The following is a 25,549-nucleotide window of genomic DNA, read 5'->3' on the forward strand; positions in this document are numbered from 1 at the left end:
CTCAATTGCGTATTGACTTACATCTGTAAGCCTTGTGGTATACTTGTTGGCACACAAGGAGTTTATTCATAGAGAACAAAAAAAAAAAAAAAAAAAAAAAAAAATTCATTGGCTTAACATGTCTGGGGGTAATCACATTTCACCAATTATGTTTAAGGCGTGATCAACTAAAATAGATTAAATGAATTGATTTTAAGATATAGAAAATGCTTTAATTTTCAAATAAAAAGAAAAAACATTTATATTAAAAAACATGCTCATATTAAGGAAAAACTTTTTGTATTGTTTGCTTCTTGAAAATTCCTGGATAAAAAAGCGAAAAAATATTATTTTGCAATTATCAAGCTGAGATTTACTTAATATACGGTCCCCAGTGGGTTGGGTCTTTTTGGGTTGAGTTTTCAGCAAATAAAATTACGTATATCTCAAGAACAACTGCAAATTTCAGAAAGAAATTTGATACACATACATAAAAAGGCCTGCTGAATCAAATTATTAAAAAAATTCAATTTCCGAAATGGAAATTTTTTTCGAGATAGTAATTAATTAGCTATGTTAATTAACTCGGTTAATCAATTTGTATATCTTAACAAACTTGTCCCGTTAAACCATTTCCATTGACATCAATTTTGTGAAAGTGCGATATTAAATGACAAAGTTACAGATGTATTCCGTTTTTTGTTGTTGACGACTTTACCTGTATTTCTGTTCTGTAGTGATCCTGTCTCCAAACGCTAAGGCAAGTTGGGAATTTATCTCAGCGATTATATTACTTAATGTGAAATGCGCATAAATTTTATGCATGTCCACTTTATACTAGGAACAGATTTCTGACAAAGTAAATTTCTAATAAAATAATTAAAAGACCAAGTAAAATCTTTTTTACTTTATAATGCGTTGATGATTGATTGGTTTGAGTTTTCATGGTATAAGAGCATCCATCATTCAGCCATTCTCCTCCAAACATCGAACAATACCATAGATATATCAATACATTTTTATTTTCCATGTGAAATTTCCATTTTTAAATACAAAATGTTTTTATAGCTCTCTTTAACTCCTTTAATATTTTCGATAATAAATCCCGTATTTACCAATAGCAAGGGATATAATAATGTACTTTTTTTTTATTTAATTTGCTAACTGATGCCATATTTACCATTTGCTTCATTTTAAAAGAGTTTTCAAACATCAGAAACTGTATAGCAATCACTATGTATTATTTTGCAAAATATTTTTGAAATTTCATTTGTTCTCAGAATATATTTGTCATAATATATACTCAGAAAAACATATCATGTTATATAGAACTGTAGAGAAACACGGATCTCTATATTTAATGTCAAAATACCACAAAAATCGAAAATGAGCCTTTTTTTACTTTACAGAAGTAGTATTTCCGTTATGTTAGAAAAAGGGAAACGAGAGTTCATTAAAAATAAATAATAGATAAAAAAGTGATAAATAATGGATTTATTTGCTGAAATCATCCTATTATTTTTCTATTTGTTTTTAAGAAATCCTTGACAGTTCAGTTTTCTTTACAGTCTCATCAGATGAGCTATTCTTTTTTTGGGGGGAATGTGCTTTGATTCGAATAAAAACTCACAGAATATATGATCTCTGTATGGATTCCATATAAATTTTGTTCTCTCAGACAAATCAGTTAAGAAATTTATTCCTATTCACATTGATATGCATCTTTACTACGTTTATTATTATACATGATGTTACGAAAAGGTTGAAACACTCTTTAACTTTTCACCTGTTGCAAATAAATGGGTACTGTAATTGTAAAATAAAGCAGAGAATTATTTTAATGCAATAGCCCTACCGTCAATTTTCAGATAATTACACTTTTTACGTTATATACGATCCTCCTAGATAAATTTGATTAATTAGAAATGTGTTTCTTTTATTGCAAATAGAGCATTATAAAAACTGCTTATTTGTTTCCTTAAAATGGACCTAGTTTTAAGGAAGTGAAACCCAAGTTTTCCCTTGCAATTTAAAACAGTGAAAATAAGAATGCTGTTCTTTAGATATATCACATGATAGTTTAAAATTTACTTGCTATAATCTTCAATCGCAAAATTCTTTATAAATGAGTGGACAACGGAATTTCTTGAATTCACCAAACAAAACTTCCTTTGTTTGCAAGGGAAAAAAACGATGTTCTAATTGTTCTATTCCTAATAAACAGGCCTGAAAATGTTCGAAATGAAAATCGAATGTTTGCTCTGGTTTATATTAACTTCACTTGGCAAAGACTTTACGGCTTGTTTAAGGATCCACACATCCAGGCAGTCTTCTGAATGACAATGGGCCGCGGTGGCCTGGTGGTAAGGTCTCGGCTTCGGAACCGGAGGGTTTCAGGTTCGTGACCCAGCCCAGGTGTCGTCCTCGTCATCTGACCGCGGTTCAAAATTACGAGGTCCGTCCCAAAATAGCCCTAGTGCTGCTTCAAACGGGACGTTAATATAACCAAACCTCTGAATGACCTTTAATTTTTTGTTGTTGCTTTTATTTTCCCATAGTAAAAATGTTGCATTATATCACAGACGGAAATAAATAAATTTTTAAATAAATAAATAAATTTGACTTTATTTCATATATTTTGCAATAAATACATGAAATAAAGCCAAATAACTGTCACCTGGCAAAAGGAAAAGTGCCTCCACATTATTTAGTGGAAATGAAGCATTTTATGTAAAAGAAATGAAATTTTTTTGTAATGATGCGAAAGTGCTTATGAAACCTTTCAGCATTTTCCACTTAACAGTTCTGAGTTAAAATTTCTTGAATCTTCATATGACTGTGAACTATACTCTTTCCGGCCTAACCTTAATAGTGCTAATTAATACACTGGTATACATAGCCAGCATTTAACTATAAAAACAAAAACTAACCCTTCAAAAATATAAGTGAAACTAATTAACTATATTATTAATTATTTCAATATAATTAATATAAAAATATGAATTAAACGATTCGAAACTAAACAGAAAATTATTTTTAAAAATTAGACAAAGTTTGAAAAATAATAAAAAAAACCTCCAAAATTTAATTAAACTTTCATATGCGCATGAAATTAACTTATATGAAGCAAAAATAAATAATTTTTCAATCAGAGGGATAGTTTTTATTACCATTACGGGAGGAATTTTTAATATATACAATAGATTTGAAATATGAATCGATTATTTGACGTTTCTCATGTAACCATGAACTGACCCTACTATATTTAAAATTATTACTTTTCTGTGAATTCATCCCATAATAAACCCACTGAGAGAATTTGTGGTTTATTTTCTACTCAAATGCAACTTTTTTTTTTTCTCTCCCAAACATAAAATGGCATGCCTCATTTCAAAAGTATAGAAAATTCGTAAATGCATTCCAAATCTAGCCGCAGTTCTCGTCATTTCGCCTTTTTTTCCAATTCTTGAGATGCCGGCTTTACTAATTTTATATATGATTCCCATAATTTTCAAATAATTAGTCGATACAGGTATGTAGTTTCTTATAACGATATAACTATAACAAAAAGAAAATTTTTCTAGTTGTCCAATTCTTTTTCTAAGATATATCTATAGAAATTCTAATTCTATTCTAAGAATAGAAATTCTAATTCTAATTCTATAAGATATATTCTAATAGAATTTGAAATGAATAACATTTTGGAGATGAATAGAAGATTCATTTCGTTCACTAATTTCCTACCTAATTTTGAAAACGTTTGCAATTTATAGTGAATATTTATTCCAAAAGTGCTTTTCAACCTTTTGAAGCATTCTGTATTTTATACTGAAATCAGTATAGCATAAAATAAAGCTAAATTATACAAGCGAAAAGCTTTTTATTTTGTAGAGCGACTTAAGAATTCCATTCAAATAATGAGAGGGAATATTCCAGCTACTTCGCAGGAAAAATATAACATCAGCATTTGTCTTCTGACAGTAATAAGAAAGATACGTCAGAGAACATAACATCAAAACAGTGATGTTATTTTCAACGCAGATAAAAAAAATAATGACATCGATGCCAACTGATAAAACTCGATGTTGCTAAATGAGAAAACCGATTGCATTCTCTTGCTTCAATATTTCAATGCATAGTTGGAAAAAAAAATCTGATATATAATTTTAGAATATACTGACTCAACAAATCGATCATGGTGTTCTAAATGGGAAAAAACTTATAACTCTTTGCGTAGGTGACAGAAATATTTGAAGAATACAATTTGAATCAAACTAACTGTTAGACTTTCTTCAATTTTAGCTTCATAAATATTTTCATTTACTTTAAATTTAGTGAGTTAAATCATATACCATATAAAAAAAGAGCATCAACACAGCTCTGATAAGAATAGAAGCGTTATGAAAAGCAGGATAGCAATAATTTCTGTTCCTCATTAGACCTTGTTACAAAATAAAAATACTATCTAATTGATATTATGATTAAAGAGAAGCGTTACTGTTATAAATTAGAGCTGCGGTCTTTTATTCCAGGTACAAGTCGTCTGACAACTGTGCATACAAAATGACTATAACATTTTAATTGTAATGCTGTTCAGAAATATTCAGAATTGTGTATCAGTATGATATCTTATTAGATAATCTATCTTAACTTGCAGATAATTTATTCATATGTGCATAATTTATTCATGTGGGCTCAAATTACTACTTCTTACATGTGCTGTTTATCATCTTTTGGATAAATGTTCTGTCTTGCATAAAATAGTAATTATGTATCTTTCATATTCAGGTGCCATACACATCACCTAAATTTTTACTAAATACAGGGATATTAACAGTTGGAGTCACATGCATTCTTTTCGGGTAAGAATTTATTTTGATTTCAGTTTTAATTTCTAAAGATGTAAACTCATAAAAATTGTTTCTGCGCATTCGGAACTTACACATATGAATTGACGACAGCTGGCTGACGAGATATTTACCTTTTTGATAGCCGTTATTCTGTGGAAGCTATTGAGTATAGTTACAGAAATTCCATACTAGACAAGTATTCATTCAGTAATTATAAGGAAGACAGATCGCAACATATTTCTCCAAAACATCCATTACCAAGCGATATTACCTATCATCGGGGACACATTTCGCATGTTGTATATTTGAACTCTAAATTTAAAAGATGTCATAATTTGATATTAAGGACACACCCATGTATAGAAAAGGAAAAAAAAAAAAAAAAAATAGGATCCGTGGCCTGTCGACGACTTCTCGCCCAAAAGATCACGTTATTTCGATTGGATCCCGTGACTTCTCACGATGACTGTTTACACTGAAACACTGCTTTATTACGCCACCAGCAGCAAGAAACCCACCATTGAACAACTAGTTTCAAATTTGCTAATGACCTTCCCAATAAAGGACGTAATCTGCCTAGTAAATAAATTAAAATTCTTTAGACTGGGCTCGTATTAAAGTCTACAGCAGCAATTCAGATAGGGTCCTTATCATCTGATCGGGCTAGAAATTGCAAAACACAGGTCAATATATCTTTCGGTAATGAAATTTTTTAAACTGATAAATATTTCGTGTGCTGAAAATAATTATGACGTTATTTTTAACAATCAGCTCTTGTTTGTTAGATATGATAGTGGTTTATTTGCATTAGCACATTAAATCTGGCTTAGGCATGGGCAATAAATTAAATTAAAGTCAAATATTTGCCTTGCACTTATGTACCCAAAACATGATTTATCACAATCAAACGCTTTCATGAACTGTTTCTTTAACCATTTTATATGCGGTAGAGGCAATACAATTCTGCCTCGTTCGACAAAAGGTTCACGAATGGCATTTTCTCCAGCAACCATGTTCTCTGTTAGGAAATTCTTTTCTTATCCAATGGAATTGTTTAGCTCTGCTATCCCAAAGCTATAAGAAGCAGGGATATTCCATACGACCCTCTAGATGGCCAAGGAGAAAATTCATCCATTTTAAATCTACACAAATTACCCATTAATGTTTGTAAAGCTTATCTTCTATTATCACATTCTTCTTTCATAAATTTCACGACTCCCTGCTTAAACACAGATGCTAGTGTTCTTTCTTTTTATTTCGTGTAATTCCTTTGTTCGAGGAACAAATTGTTGGTTTAAAGTGTTAAATACAAGGTGGTCAAAATTGAAACACTCCTACTCTGAGCTCTCTATACAGCGAACTACTCAGTGTAAAGGCTCCAAAATTGTTAGATATACTATTCAAGACATGGGGAAACGGACTGCACGAAAAAAAAAGTTCCAGAAACACCGATAGATGGCACTGCAAAACTGAAAATATACTGAAAAGACATAAATAATCACAAAAAACACATGTATTATGGGATTTTTTCTTCCTAATTTCTGTTGCTGATATGAAATAAAGATGATAAAAAAAGTGAAGAAAAATTGTCATTGTAACTGCAATTTCACACAGTAAGCACAAATATTTGCATAAACCCTTGTTTTGCTGCTACTGTTCTGAGTATAAAACAGAATAAAGCTGGTAAAATGTCATTCTAATCAGCGATAGCTTCGAGCTTTGCGTGTGAAGTTGTTTTATGAAAACAAAGGAAATGCTACAGCTGTACTTCTAGTTTCGTCGACTTAAGAATTTACGAAAAAGACCAGGAAGTACCAAAACATGCTCGAAAATTTTGTTATACCACAAGTGCAGCAGCTTCAATGTCTTGATTCAATTACATTTCTGCAAGATGAAGCGCCTCCTCACATTGGACTCTGTGTACAGCCGTTTCTTCGGTAACATTTTACTAATGATAGAATAATTAGTCGTGCGTTGCCGGCAACCTAACCCTCTCGTTGTACACATTTTAATCCCTGCGATTTTTGGCTCTGAGGATACTTAAAAAGTCTTGTTTATCGAGGACGTCTGATAACCTGGCAGATTTGAAAGACAGTATCACTCTGCATGTAAGAAGCATTTCAATCGACCAGTTACGATCCGCAGTAGAACAAGTTGTCTACAGAATGCAGATTTTACATCTTGAAGAAGGGAACCATATTGAGCAGTTTTCCCCTGCATCGATAAGGTCTTTGTGATGGAATGTTAGATACGTTCGAATAAAATGTGTTACAAATGTGTATCCTGTGTCTTTTCAGCGCCATCTGTCGGAGTTTCTGGAACTAATTTTTTTTTTCACGAAATCCTTTTCTCCTTGTCTTGAATAGCACGTTCAACAATTTTGGAGCCTTTACAATGAGTAGTTCGCTGTATAGAAAGCTCAGAGTAGAGTTGTTTTAATTTTAACCACCTTGTATATCATAAATTAGCTTCACTGAATCTCTTATAGTAGAATTAATAGAGAAAAACCTACTCATACCTGAAACCAGCACACGAAATAAATATAACCAAATTTAATGTTAAATATTCCGACACTAAAAAAGAAATTGTTAACTTGTATATAAAGTTCAATGTGACGCTGCCAAGTGAATTGGCAACCTAAAAAATAAATTTATTGAATATATTGTTAATCTCTTCATTTGTTGTTAGTGTTGGTGTAGAGCTGCAGATTTGGACCGATGGCTACTTAATTTTGAATAAAAAAAGGTTAATGAGGTTTAAACACCACTTTCTGCTTCTCATTAAATTGAAGAAATTTTAACCATGATCACATTTAACATGAACTACCTTCATGAACTTATGGATTTCTACTAGAATATAAGGCTTGCACTGTTTTTACTGACATAACAAATCAAATGCAGGGGTCAATCCTCGTGTCTGTTATCTATTAAACAATTTTCCATATCAGGCCCCTACACACGTCACAGCTGAATAATTTTTTAAAAATTTTCTGTAATAAATATTTTTTTACAAGAAAACATAAAGTAATGAGGAATTTTAATTCTTAAATGAGCGATTTTCTTATATTTCATTTTTTAAAAGATATTTTCAATTAATTTAAATGTAGCAAAGGGAAAACATTTTGCTTCTGTTTTAAAATGCAATTATTTTAAATTTAATATTTTTAAAGAAAAAATATTGAAAAAAATCTTAGTTGTATTTTAGATACTCTTAAAAAGCGATGGAATAAGAAATAAAGTAAAGCGAATTCAAACAAACCTTGGGTAGCAATTTTAGATTTAAAACTTAACTGCTGCCTAAAATATATTTTATTACTTTATCATCGACCGTCTATACTTAAATCTGTGTGGATTACTTGAAGTATGGTTTTAAAAATCATACAAAACAACTAAAGCCATCCATTCTTTTAAACTCTTAAGAAATACAGCTGCAGTTTTTTTTATATTTATTAAATGCTATATTTATTATCCTATAAAAAAGTCTCGGTGCAGTAATTGCTAGTCTAAAACATATTAATGCTATGGCAACCTCTACTGCATATCTTCTATGAGATAAAAGCTTTAATTATTCTTACAGTTGAAGCAACAAAAAATACCTCTAGAAGAACCAGTAATATAAGTAATGAATTCTATTGGATTCTTGCCTTAAAAGAAAAGCAATTATGAAATAAAGCTTCCTTTGCCAAAAAATAGTGCTTTTAGTATTAGTGTTGGTGCTTTTATAGTATATTAAAGCTTTTAACATTCTTAAAAATCATTTAAAAGAGTGATACCAAATGCCTGAAATTCTAAACAGATGATTCTCAACTGATAGTTAGAAAATACACATCAAAAAATTATAATTCAAATCAAGCAAAGATCTCTTTACTCACAGATTTTCTATCTACGCTTGAATTATCAATTTTATTATCATGTAAGTAATATTTATCAACAAATCTCATGGAAGTGCATTCATTGCGAATGAAGAGACTCATTGAAATCTGTAGGAATTGACTGATATACTTACAAAGATTAATAGAAGAGGTTTTTTTCAGAGGATTTTCTGAAAGTGAAATTTCATCATGCAATTAATGTAACGAATTTTCATAGGTGCCTCATTGGAAGTCTGCAATCTGTCTCAAAGGAAGGAAATAAAAGAATTTGCTTTTTGATATAAAAATAACTTCTACTTGTGTTTGTAGGAAATCGACTTCATATGTGGTTGAAATTCAGAAACTTTGGATCTTGAAGCCGAAATTTAGCTACTATGGCACAGAGTACACATTAAATTGTGGCTAGAATGCCTTTTTATTGATGTGTTGCACGTCCAGGTAGTATCGGAAAATGGTTCAAAATTACAAGGTACTTTTAAAAATGCACTCGCGTGACATCAACATAACGAATATTAAGTTAACAAAATCCAAGGAGAGCTTAACGATATTTCTGCGAAAAGATTTAACAGTGAAATATAGACCCTAATATGCGTCTCGTTATTAAAAGATTTATCCATTCTCATTTAATATTTTGCATACATTATTGTAATTATTTTCGGTGTTGCTTATCCTTCTTTTTAAACACGTGAATTTATTTTAAATAACCATATACTATATAAGTTGAAAGTGCGATGAATTATTATGTTGTTTAAAGTACCTCATTTTATTCCCTATGAACTGAAAGTGAATTGCTGAAATTTGTTTTTAGAATAATAACATACTTTATTTCTTTTAGTACTTTGGATTTGGTGTTGGACACCACATCTTTTGTTGCCTTAGCATTTGTAATTCGTACAGTTGAGGGAGTCGGGGCAGCTGCTCTGAGGACATCTTGCTACACTATTATTGCATCACAGTTCTTGGAAGGCATTGGAACAACATTTGTAAGAAAAACTCAATTTATTTAATTATCAGTAGACACGCATCCATGTTTTTCAAGCGTTCATTTTTTAAACAACAATGTTCCATTTTTTTTACATTTTTATTCCTGACTTCAAAAAATTTGAAAAATATTTTTAATGCTAATGGAAAGAAGAATTACTTTACCAATTCTATTTGCAGGCAGTATTAGAAACCTTCCTTGGAGTAGGACTTATTACTGGGCCGACACTAGGTGGAGCTCTTTACGACGTAAGAATTATTTCTCTATTATTTTTGAATTAATAATAAATGAAGAACAACGGAATATCGTAGAAATATGCATGAAAGAACAATGAAGCAAACTATTCAAAGAATACATAATATTCTACAGTTTTTTTTAATTGATTTCTAAACAAAGATTGATAGAGAAAAACAAGACCTCAGCTTTCTGCTGAACAGAAAGAGGAGAAAAAAATGACTTTTCTTTTCATAGTACATTTATCAAATATAGGTATTTAAAAATTAAGAAATTCTCCAATTCTTCATTTGATTGTTTTGTGAAGCAGATTCGTTGAAAAAGTATTGTAAGGTTAATGAATATACCTTCGTCACGTATTTTGATTGTACTATTCATTAGAGCCTATGGTTGCAACTGTCGTTTCTTTTGAATGCGACTGTATGAAAATTACTTCCTTCCTTTATTTTGGTACCAGGAGTGTCTTCGGCTGTGATTATGCAACAATTCATCCTGAAACTTCAACAACGACTTTGCTTATTGATTTGAAACTGGAGTTTTCTAGGAAAAATTATGTTGGTACTAGTATAAGCAATTTCCTGCAATCATTGTTATCTCACTGAACTCTTGAGTTGCTGCTTCTCAAATGTTGAGCAATGCTAATAAAATCAAAAACAAAGAATTTTTCAATTCCATCAAATATGCATCGAAGCATTGTATCTAGTGTTTCCACATTCCCAATACAGTATTACTGATACTATACCTTATGAATGAGGCCCCAAAAAGTTTTTAATATTTTTCATTAATGAATTTCCAATAGGCATATCCCTTTACTTAACATATCAAAATTTGCATATCTATCGGATAGTGAAATTACCTTGGGTTGCAAGTTTTTCAAAGTAATATTCTTCCATTGTATTGTTCAAGTGAAGCATATCTTGAAAATATAAACGTTCACACTTAGCATACTATAAATAGCCATTGGCATGGAAATAACGCAGCATTTGAAGTTACAACATATTAATTTGAAGTTGAAACTTCTAGTTTCCCACTATTCCGATTGTTGCTTCACAAGAACAACCATTTAAAAATATTTGATCCAAAATTTACCTTCAATTCAATATTCTTTCATGTCTATTTTTCGCTATAAAAAATTCCAAATCGTTTTTTTATTCGTTCGATCAAATTTCAATCCCTTTATTATGTTCTTCAAAATATTTAATAGCTTTCTAAATAATAATTTCGTCTGTAGACAATTTTAAAACAGATTTGTTTAGTTATGGAAATCCTGCAAATATAAATACTCATATTTCACTGATTAAGTATCTTTTATTATTTATTAGTTAGGAGGCTATGGACTCCCATTCTGGACAGTGGGTACTGTAGTTGTTATCGACGCCATAGTTATATTTTTCTTTCTTCCTGATGTCGGTAAGTACATCTACTAAATTCAAAAATAATTTAAACTTTTAAAATAGCATTATTTTAGAAATGTTTTTGACATTATTAATTTTATCTTAAACAAATAAAATAGAGCATCGAAAATCAGAACTAAAACGGATTTACGAATTGGATAGATCATTAAAGCTCATTAAAGTCAAAACAAAAAGTATCACAGTCAATTTTTTTAAAAGTAATTGCAAATAATGGATGTTTATTAATAAAAATGCTCTTATTGTAAAGCAATTTAAAAAAAAGCAGTCGAAATTTTTGAAAAAAAAAATAGAATTTTCACTTCTTATTTAATCGTCTCTAACTTTTGATTCCAAAAATCTGCATATATATAGTCTTTTCTCCAATTTTCTGCAATAATGCGCAATTTTTCACATATGTACAACTAAATGCAAAACATCCAATCTAATTGTTAGCCAATAATTAAATCGACACATATACATTAATTTGGAAAGAACGGTATTTTGTGTTATGTGAGTCAAGAAACATGTCTCTAAAAAAAATCTTTTTTTTTTTTTTTTTTTTTTTTTTTTTTTAAAGAGAGAGAGATCTGCGAAATCTCAACTTTTATACTGCCCCTCGTTCCGTTATTCATATTTGATAAAATATTCCTGCCACACTAACAATTTAAATGAAAACGGTTGCACTCTTTTATGATTCAAACTGACCGATTTATCTAGCTTTAAATATCACTATTTGAAACCATTTCAGTAGCTGCCCCAAAGGATTTGAGGATAACTGTACCTAGTCAAAAATAAGAAAAATAATGCCATGCACAGCTTTAGAACCCAACCAATTATAGTTCCAGAAGAGTTTTTTGATTTTTTGCTGAAAATGCTAATGTCGCGAAAATATTTTACTACATATGAATAATAGATTGTATAAAAATTTAGATTTAGCAATTTTTTGAGAAATGCATTGATTGATTCAAATAATAATAATAATAAAATATGATGCTCTACTTCATTTAGAAATGTGTTTCCTATTTCTCATAAATTAGAAATTAAATACTGAGCCCCGAGTACAGTGGTAACTTGTATATTGTAGAAGTACTTAAGAAATAAAACTTTATTACATTTTCGTGTAGATACTTAATATTTTTATTTCTGTTTGTTTTCAGATAAAAAGAGTAAGTTGAAAATACTTCATTTTAAAAAATGATGAAATTGAATCATTTCTAAATATTAGAAGCTTGTAAAATTTGTTGAGGTTTTCCAGGTTATGAGTAAATGAAAGCATTTATCAGTCATTGATATATTGTCTGAACCTAAATTTGTGCCAAAAAATCAGGGGCTCTTCATATATATTTATTTTAACAGGAACTCCACTTTTAACTAATCATCTAATCGATGTTGAAAGAGAGCTGAGAAAGAGATCATGAATATTAAATACACTCTCTTTACAAACTGATCATGCTTATTAGATTACTTTTTTCCTGATATTGCAATGCCAGAGGATATATTGTTTGCCAACGGATTCTGAAACCCTCCGCGCTTTTGCGCATGCGTTAGGATGGCTTTAATTCGACAAAATAGGGTGAGAGGAAAGATGAAAAAAGGAGATGTTTACGTTTAACAATAAAGTAAATTCCTTAAATGCGCACATCCTTTCGCGTCTCACCCCTTAATGAGATACAATCGTGGGAAATTTATCGTCTCTGGATACTGAAATGAAATTAAATTCTCTTCTCACTAATTCAACAAAACAAAATAATCAAATTGGTAAGGCAGTGGATTTAATATATAATGAAACATTCTTCTCATTTATATGGGATTTAATATACAGGGTGTTCATTAATTATTGTTGGAGTTTCTGTACCTCATAACTTTCGAATAAAAAATATTACGCAAAAACCGATTACGTGTTCGTAAATTACAACTCGAAGAATTTTATTAATGATATTAAAAAGATAATGAATTTGCACATGACTGCCCTTCGTGGCTCGTAACTCATCGAGACGAAATTCGATTTCCCTCCACGTGTTCTCCAGCATTTGTGGGGTAACATTTTGAATCGCAGTAACAATTCTGCGCTTCAGTTCATCAAGAGAGGGCACAGGGGTCTTGTACACAATATTCTTGACAAACCCCCATAGAAAGAAGTCCAGCGGTGTTATATCTGGTGCGCGGTCTTCACGCTCCCTTTCGGTGTAGAACGCTACCAGTTTCCTGAAATTGTGTTAACCAGCGTCTGATAGAATTATCCGAAGGAGGATCTTTCTTGTACGTGGTCCTGAAGCGACGTTGAGTAGTTATGACTGATTTAGTTTCGAAAAACCACAATACACACATTGCTTTTTCTTGCACGATCGCTTTTATTTATGACGTCATAATTACCCAGACTGCAAATGCGCTAAGATCGCATTGTTGCCACGTAAAATTCTTTGAGTTGTAATTTACGAATACGTAATCGGTTTTTGCGTAATATTTTTTATTCGAAAGTTATGAGGTGCGGAAACCCCGACAATAATTAATGAACACCCTGTATAATGAAGCATTCTTCTCATTTATATGTAATTTTATCACAATCTCAATTCACCAGCGATAAAACACTTCGTTTATACCAACACAAATTTTCGGTTCTAATCTTTTTAAAATTTGCCAGCTTTCTGCCTCAGTAAATATTTTTCTGTTTCCAGTTTGAGGGATATTTTTTCTAGAAAGCGGGGTGGGGTGGGGTGACATTCTTTTCCTCCCTGCTATTTCCAAATAAAAAAAAGCCAGAAAAGTAAAATATGACAAGAAGGTGGGATTCTAGAAGTAGGAAACATTTTTATTAGTTGTTAACACAAATCTTGCTGTGAGTGGACCTACACTTATAAAAAAAGCCAAAGAAATTTCATAGAAATAGAATGTAAAAGATTCATTTCTTACACCTAAATAATTTCATAAATTCAAAATGCGATAAGGAATTTCAAATCAAATGGCAAGTCGAGGAATCTAAAGATGTGCCTACCGAAAAAGTTGATAAGTTGAAAGTAGTAAGTCAGATATGTAACAATAAGGAATCGTGACTTTGAATGAAGATTTCCAGATCAAAAATTAGACGAATGCGATATCAATGATCAAAATGATATCGATAAAACGAATGATGAAATTTTGATCAGATAAAGAAGGGTAAAATCCCCTGAAAAAAAAAATCCATTTTAAGAAGTATGTGAACTGTGATGACTTCAGAATTATTTACAATGTTACGATCAATTGTCGGGTGGTAACGTAAGCGATAATGAAAAATTTCTGCATTCCTTTAAAGACGTTACGAATTCATTGAAAAACTTATTTCATTCGTGAAAATAAACATTTATACTTAATTCTCACTCATAATACTCACATATAACTAAGAGAAAGACAACGATTATCGTTTAGTTACACGTCCATTTGCTTCCATGCATATTAGTCATATAAATCCACATTTAGTATTCAATAAAATAATAATTTTTTTAACTTTTATGTTGAATGTTTAGTTTTAAAATTGAACAATATTTTCATTACTATATATTAATATACTAATACGATCTTTAAAAAATTTAAATTATTACATTTAAATGAATTACTTTATGGCAACTTTAATATCTAATAATCAAAGTTATTTATCAAAATTTCAGTATTACTTCTTTTCAATTCTCTCAAAATACATGCTTTACTGTATAAGATTCTGACTCAAATATTCCTCGTGAAGCTGAAGAATCTCAATCTAAGCGAGTTCTAGTCACATGACAGCTTAATTTAGTTTTATATAAAGCAATTATGAGAATGTTAGATTAATACTAAATGCCATGCTATTCATATATTCGGCTTTTTGCTTGTAAATCATTGTTGTAATTTTTTTAAATTTCATTGGAGCAGAAAATCCCAACATACCTGAAAAAGGAAGCATATTGAAGTTTTGGTTCCATCCAAGAACAATGCTTTATTCACTAAGCGTCTTCACTTCCTTTAATTACATAGGATTCAATCAAACTACGTTGGAACCACACTTAAGAAGTGTAAGTTGGCTATTTAAACTGTCATCAGTAAAGCTAATGAAATGTCTTGCTAAGAAATACTATTTTGAAATCTCTTTGCGAAATGCAAAAGCCTTTACTTTATTCAGTTTTAATGTCTTTAATTATTTTGTGATGCATATTAAATAATAATTCGCTATAGAAGCTTTTTTGTAATATTACATCAGTCTTTAATTTTTATTTCAATATAATTTTCCAAACTAATATATAAATTTCTATTTTAAAAAACATTCAAACAAAATTCAACTAACGTTGAAGTGCTACTTAAAATATGCATGTGTGTGGTGGTAAGTTCTTTTCAAATATAAGCTAAATACTTTGGAGAGATGAGAAAACGGATTCTCGTCCGATCACCGCAGTTTATCGTGGTTGTCATTTGGATGAGTGACGACCATAATTTTCTTCATTTTGCTATTGCAAGTTTTTTGACCGCAACTTGCTGACGAACTTTTCAATCCTACTGCAAGACAGAATTTTCACTCCGCACATTTCTGTGCATATCAAGTCCTGTTTCGACGACCCGTGCTCGCCTTGTGTATGGCACATTTTGCCCTCTTTCTCCTCTGTTGTGATTTTCCAGGGCTCTTTGATGTCTGTTCCTTTTACCGAAAATTTGTGGGAAGATCCCAATCGCCGTCCACAGGCGTGGATGATCCAACAATGGGTCAGTTGGCAGATTTATCACCAAATCCGTAAGGCCACAGGTCGTCGGAACGGGACTTCAGTAGTATGAGGGACCTCAACTTTGATTTGTAGCATGCTGAAAATCCAAGAGTGTAAGCACTCTCGACTATTTTATATATTTATACAGACTTTTTAAATCTGCTTTTTTTTTTTTTTAACTACAATGAGACTCAAATTCATGCCTTTGCCTTTTCCTAAATGTGGATGGGATTATGAGGAAAACGTTCTTGAGGTCTCAAGTCATTTCTCCTACCGAAGAGTGTTGGCAAAACTTCCAAGATATTAAATCATTATTGCATGTCTAAAAATGTTTTTAGGTTTATGTAAGTGGCAATATTTGGGATGAAAGTCATTCCTCCCCCCCTTTAAAAAATCTACACATCATTGAAAAGGAAAATATTATACAAGATATAGATGAAAATCTCTTCATTATACTTGCGTATCAATATATATATATATATATATATATATATATATATATATATATATATATATATATATATATCATGTAGCATACTGCAAAAATTAGTAAAAAGATGAGAAATATTCTAAGGAAAAGAATAATAAAATTGATTGATATCTATTGCCCCCGCATGGCGTTTAAAAATGGTAAAAAGTGGAGAAAACATAATGTTTTCCGTTATTTATTAAAACTTAACTCTATGTGTTTGTTATATTATTAACTGTTAATTACTCACATTTTTAAAGATAAACAAATTGATTTCATCAAAATCAGACTAAAACTCTCGATTGTACATTACCTGCAAAGTAAACAAAAATATGTGCAATTACTTCAATATGCAATTTTTAGTTCCTAGTCATCATTGCAACCTTAGAGCACCATATTACTGATGAGTACAGCGGTCCGATGTAAATGTATAGCGCAAGGTTATACAGATCTAAAAAAAATATCAACTTCATTTGTACATTATAACACATTTCGAAAGTAAGTTTTAAAACTAGAATATAATTTGTTACCAAAGAATGAAAAGCGAAAATACAGAAAATAAAAATTTAAAAAAATTAGGAGACTTTTGACAAAACACTCAACTTACCAGCTCAGGGTACATAAAAATTTAATCTTCATTTAAACTTTTTGCTAGTAATCTTCAAGACATTTCTCCATCTTACTTACTGAAGCATATGTCTAAATGCAATGCTAAGAAATAAATGCCTTTCGTGGATAAATGTTTTACTTGTATGTAACCGTAATTTTTTTCAGCTCTTTTTATTAACAATTTATGTGATTTTTAAAGAGTAATTATTTACTTACATTTCATGTTCGAGTTGAAAAAAATTCAAAAATTTCTACATCTTTAGTTTATTAATGAAGTTTTACATCATGGAGATAAAAATTCTTTTTTGTTTTTAGTTTGACCTCTCCGGTGTTCTTCTTGGACTGATGTTTGCTTTAAGTGGGTCAATATATGCGTTCACGGCTCCTGGATGGGGTTGGCTTTGTGATAAAAAAGTAGGATGAATTATATATCCCAATCAATATATTTTGAAAATTGTAGCAACTGTACAAATTGATATTCGTAAAAATTATTTTTGTAAACCATGAATGCAAATGAATTTTATTCTTGTTGACACGTTATGAAATTATGTAAGAAATCATTTTAGAGAATCTGAATGAAAAAAAAAACCCTCTCTCATTTATCTTTAACATCAATAAAGTAACAAACATAGAATAGATATTTTTTAAAGCTATTGGTCTCGATCTCGAATGGAGTTATTCTCCAGCTGGTGTGGTATGACAGTTTGGAGAGGAGGTGCCAACTCAGGTGTAGTCCTCGTCATCTGACCGCGGTTCAAAATGACGAGGTCCGTCAAAAATAGCCTTAGTGTCTTTAAAACGGGAAGTGAATATAACTAAACTAAACTCGAGTGGAGTCACGTAAAGAAATTTCAAGATCATCGACAAAGCAGACTCCAGAAGCATTTCTCAGCGCTATTCAGTAAAAATAGTAACAGAAAGCAAATTATGCTATTTTATTTGAAATGAAATCACGAAATAGCTTTCATATGTTAATGGTTCTTGAGATGTCAGATTCTTTCATTTTCATTTGAAACACTCTACATAATTATTCAGGCGTTGTGTTTCATTAAAAATATAGAAGTATCCTTATTTAGACTATGAAATTTTTCAATCGAAAAAAAGTGACGTCAAAAAATGTTCGAGTACAACGAAAGTGCTGAAATACAATTCAAAATAAAATTTTGGATCACCAGAAAAATGCTTTGAAATTCCAACACAAAATAATAAGTATTAGGCTACTGTGTTCCAAGATTTCACGGCATTCTGAATTGAATGAACGTCCCGTAATGCATCACTTGTACAGTGACAGATTTTGACATTACGAAGCCACAACACAAAATTATTTTGGAGTCCCTTCCCTTCGCGAATGTTGTAAATTCGTCGTCAGTTAAGCATTGCAATATCCGGCGGATGGATGTATCGAGGTGAATGCCTGCAAAATAAGTCCAAGCTCTCTACTATAAAAGGATAGTCTCTTCTAATATGATATGTGCTTCTCATGAAATGGTATTTACTTCCAAAGAAGATTTTAAACAGCAGTCTTCAAGAAACGATGGACTGTGCCTTGAGCTTTCACTTAGAACAGATACAGAAGTATAAAGTTCTGACGTACTATAAAACATGAATTTCTAATGGTTTAAATTTTAAACTTGTTTCATTGATAAATTCTGTTTTGTCAGCACAACCCAGAAAATAATAAAATACGAGATACGGTTAAATTATAAATTTTCTCTTAGTAAAAAGTCGAAACATAGACATAACGAAAAAGTTTTAAATCAAAATTTACCTACTGCTTTTGATTCAAACTGCTTGAATTGCAATCTGTATTTCGTATGACTAAGTGTGCACACGTAGAGTATTTATAAATTTCTACAACTAAACCCGTTAGACTTATTATTCATAATATTACTTATTTATATTTATTTGAATTATTCTAATCGTGATCCACTAACTAATTTCTAAATCAGTACAGATAGATAGATATTTCAAATTAGAAAAATACTTTAAATGATGCGAAAAATTATATTTTGGGATCAATCAATGTATTGCTGAAAAAGCAATACATTGATTGATCCCAAATTTTATTGCAAAATAAAATTTTTACACGGTACCCCTGTCTTATTAAGTTAAATAACACCAACATTTTAATAACAATAATAAAAAAGAACACCACTTCTTTGCAACCAGAACGGACTTGGTTACGAAATTTTGAGCCACCTCCAGCAAAGTACTGCCTGTTGATTGATGGATCTTAATAATAAAGTTTTAAGAAGTAATATATATATATATATATATATTGAACCACAATTAGAGCGATCATCCTAAATATCCTAGGCATAATCACCATACAGATTGATTAAAGGATATTTCAGCATATCGTGAAATACTTTCCGGAAATAAAATTTGAAAAAGATCTGATATCACAAGACACAATTTAATCAACGATCCGAAAAGAAGGTTAAAACTGTATAAAAGAAAAACACACACACACACACAATGAATTAATATTTGCTTATGAAGGGAAACGAAATGAACACTCACAAAAATTTATAAACTTTCTAAATCTTTCCAAAAACATTTTGAAGTAAAAACCACCATCTTTTAATGCAACTGATTTTAGTAAAGAAATATAATTATATCTTTGCTTTCCTTCAGTATGTTTGCCAGGAGAAATTACCTTGATGTATAAATAGTCTCAATAACTCATTGTTTCAGTTTCTTAAAACACCTAATTTTATATTTAATAAATTAGTAGATTCGAAAAAGGTATTGATGTTTTGAAGAGGTAACAATTCATTCTAAACGGTATTCGAGTAAGGCATTCAAATAAGGTATATGAGGGAACATCTCTTTAAGAGAGATTTCAATCTTTTAACCATATTTGTATAATCTTTTAACCATTTGAAATGAATAAATTTCTACGTTATTTCAGTTTTAAAAAATATCATTTTCAGCATGTCTAATTTTTTATGATTTAATAAGGTTAAAAGCTAGTTCGATCAATTGAAAAATTATGTCACACTGCCACGAATATTATTTCAAAGTTTCTCAATATTTTTACAAGTTTTCTTCTTCTTAATTCAGAAATTTAATTTAAATTCTTTCAACAATGTTCAATTCAATAATCTCACCAATTAATCCGTATAATTCAATCACACGACTAGACTATTTGCCAAATAAATTTCTACATATGGAATGCATTTTAAAATTTATTTTTAACCTTTCTATTCTTGTTTGTTTCAAATTTATTATATGAGTACATATTTAAACTTTCTTAGTTTTCTTAAAACTGATAACATTATCATCTTATTGAAAACATTTTTAAATTGGTTTTAAGGATTCAGTAATGTATATGACTTTACTATAAATACTTCGGAAAATTATCTTAGGAAACTGTTTGAATTGAACATTAAACGATAAGAAACGAAAGATTAAATCTAAACGATAAGAATCAGAATATTGCCTTTGTGAATTTTCTTGCACAAGAAAAAAAAGTATTAGGAATGGACTATACTTGACTTTCGTAGTGACGAAATCCAACTGTTCCATTCATGGAGTTACCAGATACTGCAATATTTACAAGTGGGTCATGAATTTCAGCCCACTGTTCTCTTAAATATTTTCTTGTCAAATAAATAGCATGTTATATGCAATAATATTACTTTAAAATATGCCAAAAACATGCGAAAATAACAAATATGTATAATATTTGAAATTCTTCAAAAAAAAAAAAATTTTTTTTCCAGACCATATACTCGATATAATATCATGTGGAATAATTATTATTTATCAAAAACTGAAAATTCTATAGTTTAGTTGCTTATCTTTCAAATAATTTTGACATTTATCTTATTTTTATTACAGTGCAACAGTCTAACATTGAGCTTATTGGGCTGTATAATTAACATATTTTCACTTCTTCTCATTGGACCAGCACCATTTTTCAACACAGGACCGTATGTAAAAACGAGCTATAATTCTTTGTCAATGCATATTTACAACAATAGTTATTAATTTAATTTATTAGGTAAGGAAATATATTAGTTTACATCAATTTTTTATATTTTACAGTAAAATTTGGATCGTTATTATTTCCCTTATTCTGATGGGTCTTGGGCTTGGAGCTAAATTAGTATGTGCCTTTACAGGAACTCTACAAGACACAATGTAAGTTTTATTTACGAATTTGTCTATAAGATGTATGCAGAGTGAAATTCAAATTGATAACTATAAAATCAAATTGAAATTAAACCATTGTAATCAAATGATCATGATGTCATGTCCGCGTTACAATGGGAAGGGGGGTGCAGTAGCTTCTAAGTGTAAAGACCCCTGAGTACCCGAGGGCAGAAATCTGACTTCTAGCTCAGATGAAGATGACACTCACTTGCACAACCCCTTTTTACAGGTGAGCTCTTTCACGCTCCTCACAAAAAGAGGAACAACCATGACCGAACCCGAGATGCCCACATCACGGGGAAGACGCGCTACCCCTAAGCCATCACACCGGCAATTCTATCCCATAATTTAAACACAATTTTGAAAACATTAAAACCTCATCAATATAGATTTTATTAGCATCTGATAAGATACATTTTATTGATTTTAAAAAAAAGTCATGAGACAACGGAACTTCTTCAACCCTGACTAAGCATTTATTAAGAATATACAAAAGTTGTGCCATCTTATTTTAAACTTTAACACCTGGTGTTAAATAATTTAATATCACAGAATTTATCTGAATGCAAAACACTATGTTTATCTTATTATGGATTTCACTTTCAAATCATAAATATAGAAATACTTTTTAAAAAACGCTTTTAACAGTGTATTTGAGTTTTTTTTTTTTTTTTTTTTTTAATCAAAATTTGGAGATCAGGACAAAAATTGTAAAAAGATAGGTGCAAATAGAATAGCTTTAAGTAAATTGGAATTATAGTCACATTTATAATGTATTCTAATTTTCATATAAAGAAAGTTTAGGAATTTTTGCTTATGATATTTATTGCAACTCTATAACCTTCTTTTATTGTTTTTTTGTGTCTCATGCTCTTGAATGTGAATAAAGAAAAAGTTACTTTTCCCTTCTAACGCACTGATAAAAGCATTAAATTTAAAAAAAAAAATATATATTTATTATTTTCCAGTATTTAATCCTTATGATATTCATTGCGGCTTGAAAAATGCTGTACAACACTTAAGCCTTATGCGGAACTCAGTACAGTCTACTATACCAAATCAACCGACTTTTTTGAAGTTTGCATCCATTTTCTAAACAACTGCGCAAAATTTTATCATGAAAGAAATTATATTCTATTAATATTCTTGATTTATAAATAATAAATTTTCTAATTTGTACAAAATCTATATATTTAATATTTTAGTTCGCTTTAAAAATATTCCAAGAAAATTTTTTGTTCTTCTTATAATATTCTTAAATCTTTTAATCAAAAATACAGATGTCAAAAAAAAAAAAAGCAATAAAAGCGTAAGATTTTGACAGACATATTATAAACTAAATTGGAATTTTAATCACATTTATAATATAACTTTCAATGAATATCCACGAAGATTTTAACTATTACATTGGATTTTAATTCCTTTATAATATTACCTGCTTTTCTGTAAATAAATATTATTTCCTGATTTTTACTACTTTAATAAAATAGTGTTTAAACCTTTTTTTATTTTTATTATTTTATACTTTGTCAGTCTTTATTTTATAATTCATGATTAAAAATATTGTGGAATAAAAAAGTTTATAACTTTAAAGAATTAACTTCTAGATGATGCCACGTCTGTGAAATCAATTTCTAGCTAAATTAATATAATAATTGACCATTAAGAGCACTAAATTTTAAAAATATTATGCTGTCAAATATATGTAGAAGTAAAAGTATTTAAAACAAGGTTTTCTGCAATCCTTGAAAATAATGTTTCTTTATTGCCTACGATTTAAAAAAGAACAAAATTAAATTTAGCAGAACATAGACTGTTTTTGTGATTAATATCGTACAACTATTTTAAGATATTGTAAAATGTCTCGCTGTTGAACATAATTTTTTTCTCTTTCATATTTTATTTCTTATTCACTAAAGTTGCAATCCAAATACTTGTTACAAATAATTTCGATGCCTTTTTTTTTTTTTTTTTTTTTTTTTTTTAGGAATCGAGGATTACCACCGGATTTGAGTACTTACGGACTCGTGTCTTCCATGATAGCTGCTTCTCAATCCTTAGGGTAAAGCATTTTATCATTATTATTTATTTCAAAACTTCGTCCCTTCATTTTGACTGCTGCCATTAAGTGCCATTTAAAAATGAAAAGATCTACCGTAATTCTTCAATGCTGAAGATTATTCTCAAAAAATGTTTGCAATATTTCCTTTGATTACTTTTTGTACAGAATCTTTTAATTCACGGTCAAGTTATCTTGGAAGAACGAAGAATACAAAGCAAATATGTAGTCACGCAGTTGTACCTTTACTTTTCTTGTTGGAGAAAAATGTTGACTCGATCGACAATTTAAACTACACTTCCACCCAAAAAGCCCATTTTTTTTTTTCTCAAAATATGAAAGCTGATAATTAAGTGATTTTATTAAGAATTGGGGGGAGAGACATGAGATTTCGAAGAATTATGTTTTTTTTTCTCCCCAAATCCATGTTTGTCCATTATAGGATAGCATTAGAGGTCCATTTAATATTATTATCAAATCCATGGTGTTGACAGTATATAAAAAAAAACATTTTGTACTTTAAAGAATACGGCATCAACTAAAAGAAAGGAAGAAGTAAATTGATAAATTACTAGTATTGTCGCTATCTAAAAAAGGACAGCTTTCTGGACAATAAATTTTGCACGCAAGTTATGTCTATTGATTTACTACATGTTATAATAACAGCTGATAAGCGAAATAATTCCCCTAAAATTTTTTATAGACATCAAATCAGTTTTTTCGAAAATTCTTTTTATATAAATTCACAGAAGAATAATGTATTCAGCATTTTCTTTCTAAATATATTTTGAAATTTTATAAATAACATTAACAGATTTTCCCATTCTGAAAAAGGTGCTTATTATCTTCCATAGGGCTTTCGTTGGACCTTCAGTCGGTGGATATTTGCTAGACAACATGGGATTTAGAAAAGCATCAATGACTCTTTTAGTTTTGGAAACCGTTTTGGTAATTAATATTTTCATTATTCCTGAATGACATCGCACGATCTCCTATTAGAGATTCCACATCCATAAATATTTTTGAAAGGCTAAAAGAATTCATTTCATATAAATTCGATTACATTATATTCTCATTCAGATATTGAATAGACAAGATATCTACTCTAACCATGACCCAATATCTTCCTACCAAAAACACTGGAGATGGCATATACTTCCAAATGGAAAGACGCTTCAAATGATGCTAAAAATTATACTTTATATTGTTTGAGTTATGAAATGAAATGCTGAAAACGATCAAATCTAAACCGTTATTTATTTCCAGTCTCTTTAATCATATTTAGTCAAATATTATTTGTACACATTTAAACAAAACATTTGAAAGAAAACAAATCACATTCTTCTATATTCCAAATGGATCCAGTTAAGAAAATCACTATTTTAGACAATAACGGCTCCATTCCATAGTCTTAAGGGGAAAATGAAATGACTCATTACTGTATTATTTAGGTTTAAATTTCTTTCGGTTATTTGACAGAAGGAGGCATACTTTTAACATCCAATTATTTGTTCAGAATAGATTTAATATGTCTTTTTCTTAATTAATTTATTTAACCTTTTATAAAGCGGTTTTATTATGATAAATTCATATTATAAAATAAGAAACGTCCATTTTTTCTCCTTAGTTAATTAAGTAATGAAATGAGTTAATTCATTAATTAGCTCATTTCTTCTTACTTCTTCACTATTTTTAGCACATATCAATAGAATGTCTAAGAATTGAAAATAAATGTTTAATTTAACTATATTTTTAACTCCAGTTTGCATTTAATAGAAGAGCCACAAGAAGAGATGCATTAAAAAAAAAAAGAACTGCTGCAATCTATTAAAATTTAATTAATAATATACGTGGCCTATTGTTTTGTTGAGAATTTTTTTAGAAAAAATCAAAAGCTACAACCTTAAATAAAATCTATGCATCTAAAATGAAGTCGAAATTTGTCAGATTATAGATGGGAAGATCTCGAATTTGAAGAAACACGTACAGCACTAACAATATTTGTTCTGTTTCTGTTATTTAAAGCTTTTCTAATTGGGAATATCTTCTTAACTCTAATGGTTTAGAAATTGGATTAAGCCACATTTAGAGTGAACACCCTGTTGATAATAAATTAAAATAAATAAATACAGATTTTTCTGTAACTTTCCATTCTTTTAACGGTCTACTATTGTCCTTTGCTCTTTTCAATAATCAAACCACAAATTTATATATCTTTAAAAGGTATTTAAAAAGTAG

The 25,549-nt window shown here is 29.8% G+C and overlaps 1 protein-coding gene across 11 annotated transcripts in view; it reads left to right on the plus strand.

Moving 5' to 3' along the window:
* LOC129960919 (MFS-type transporter SLC18B1-like) overlaps positions 1-25,549 on the plus strand; it is a 128,430-nt gene that overhangs the window by 100,975 nt on the left and 1,906 nt on the right. For all 11 annotated transcript variants that reach the window (XM_056074660.1, XM_056074656.1, XM_056074663.1 and 8 more), the window contains 10 exons: positions 4,768-4,841; positions 9,536-9,683; positions 9,862-9,930; positions 11,239-11,326; positions 15,193-15,332; positions 17,407-17,505; positions 20,938-21,029; positions 21,145-21,240; positions 23,240-23,314; positions 24,166-24,259. In XM_056074660.1, the coding sequence (XP_055930635.1) occupies positions 4,768-4,841; positions 9,536-9,683; positions 9,862-9,930; positions 11,239-11,326; positions 15,193-15,332; positions 17,407-17,505; positions 20,938-21,029; positions 21,145-21,240; positions 23,240-23,314; positions 24,166-24,259 (975 nt within the window). The remainder of the gene's footprint in view (positions 1-4,767; positions 4,842-9,535; positions 9,684-9,861; positions 9,931-11,238; positions 11,327-15,192; positions 15,333-17,406; positions 17,506-20,937; positions 21,030-21,144; positions 21,241-23,239; positions 23,315-24,165; positions 24,260-25,549) is intronic.

The sequence above is a fragment of the Argiope bruennichi genome, chromosome X2, assembly GCF_947563725.1.
Source record: "Argiope bruennichi chromosome X2, qqArgBrue1.1, whole genome shotgun sequence".
Taxonomy (NCBI): Eukaryota; Metazoa; Arthropoda; class Arachnida; order Araneae; family Araneidae; genus Argiope; species Argiope bruennichi.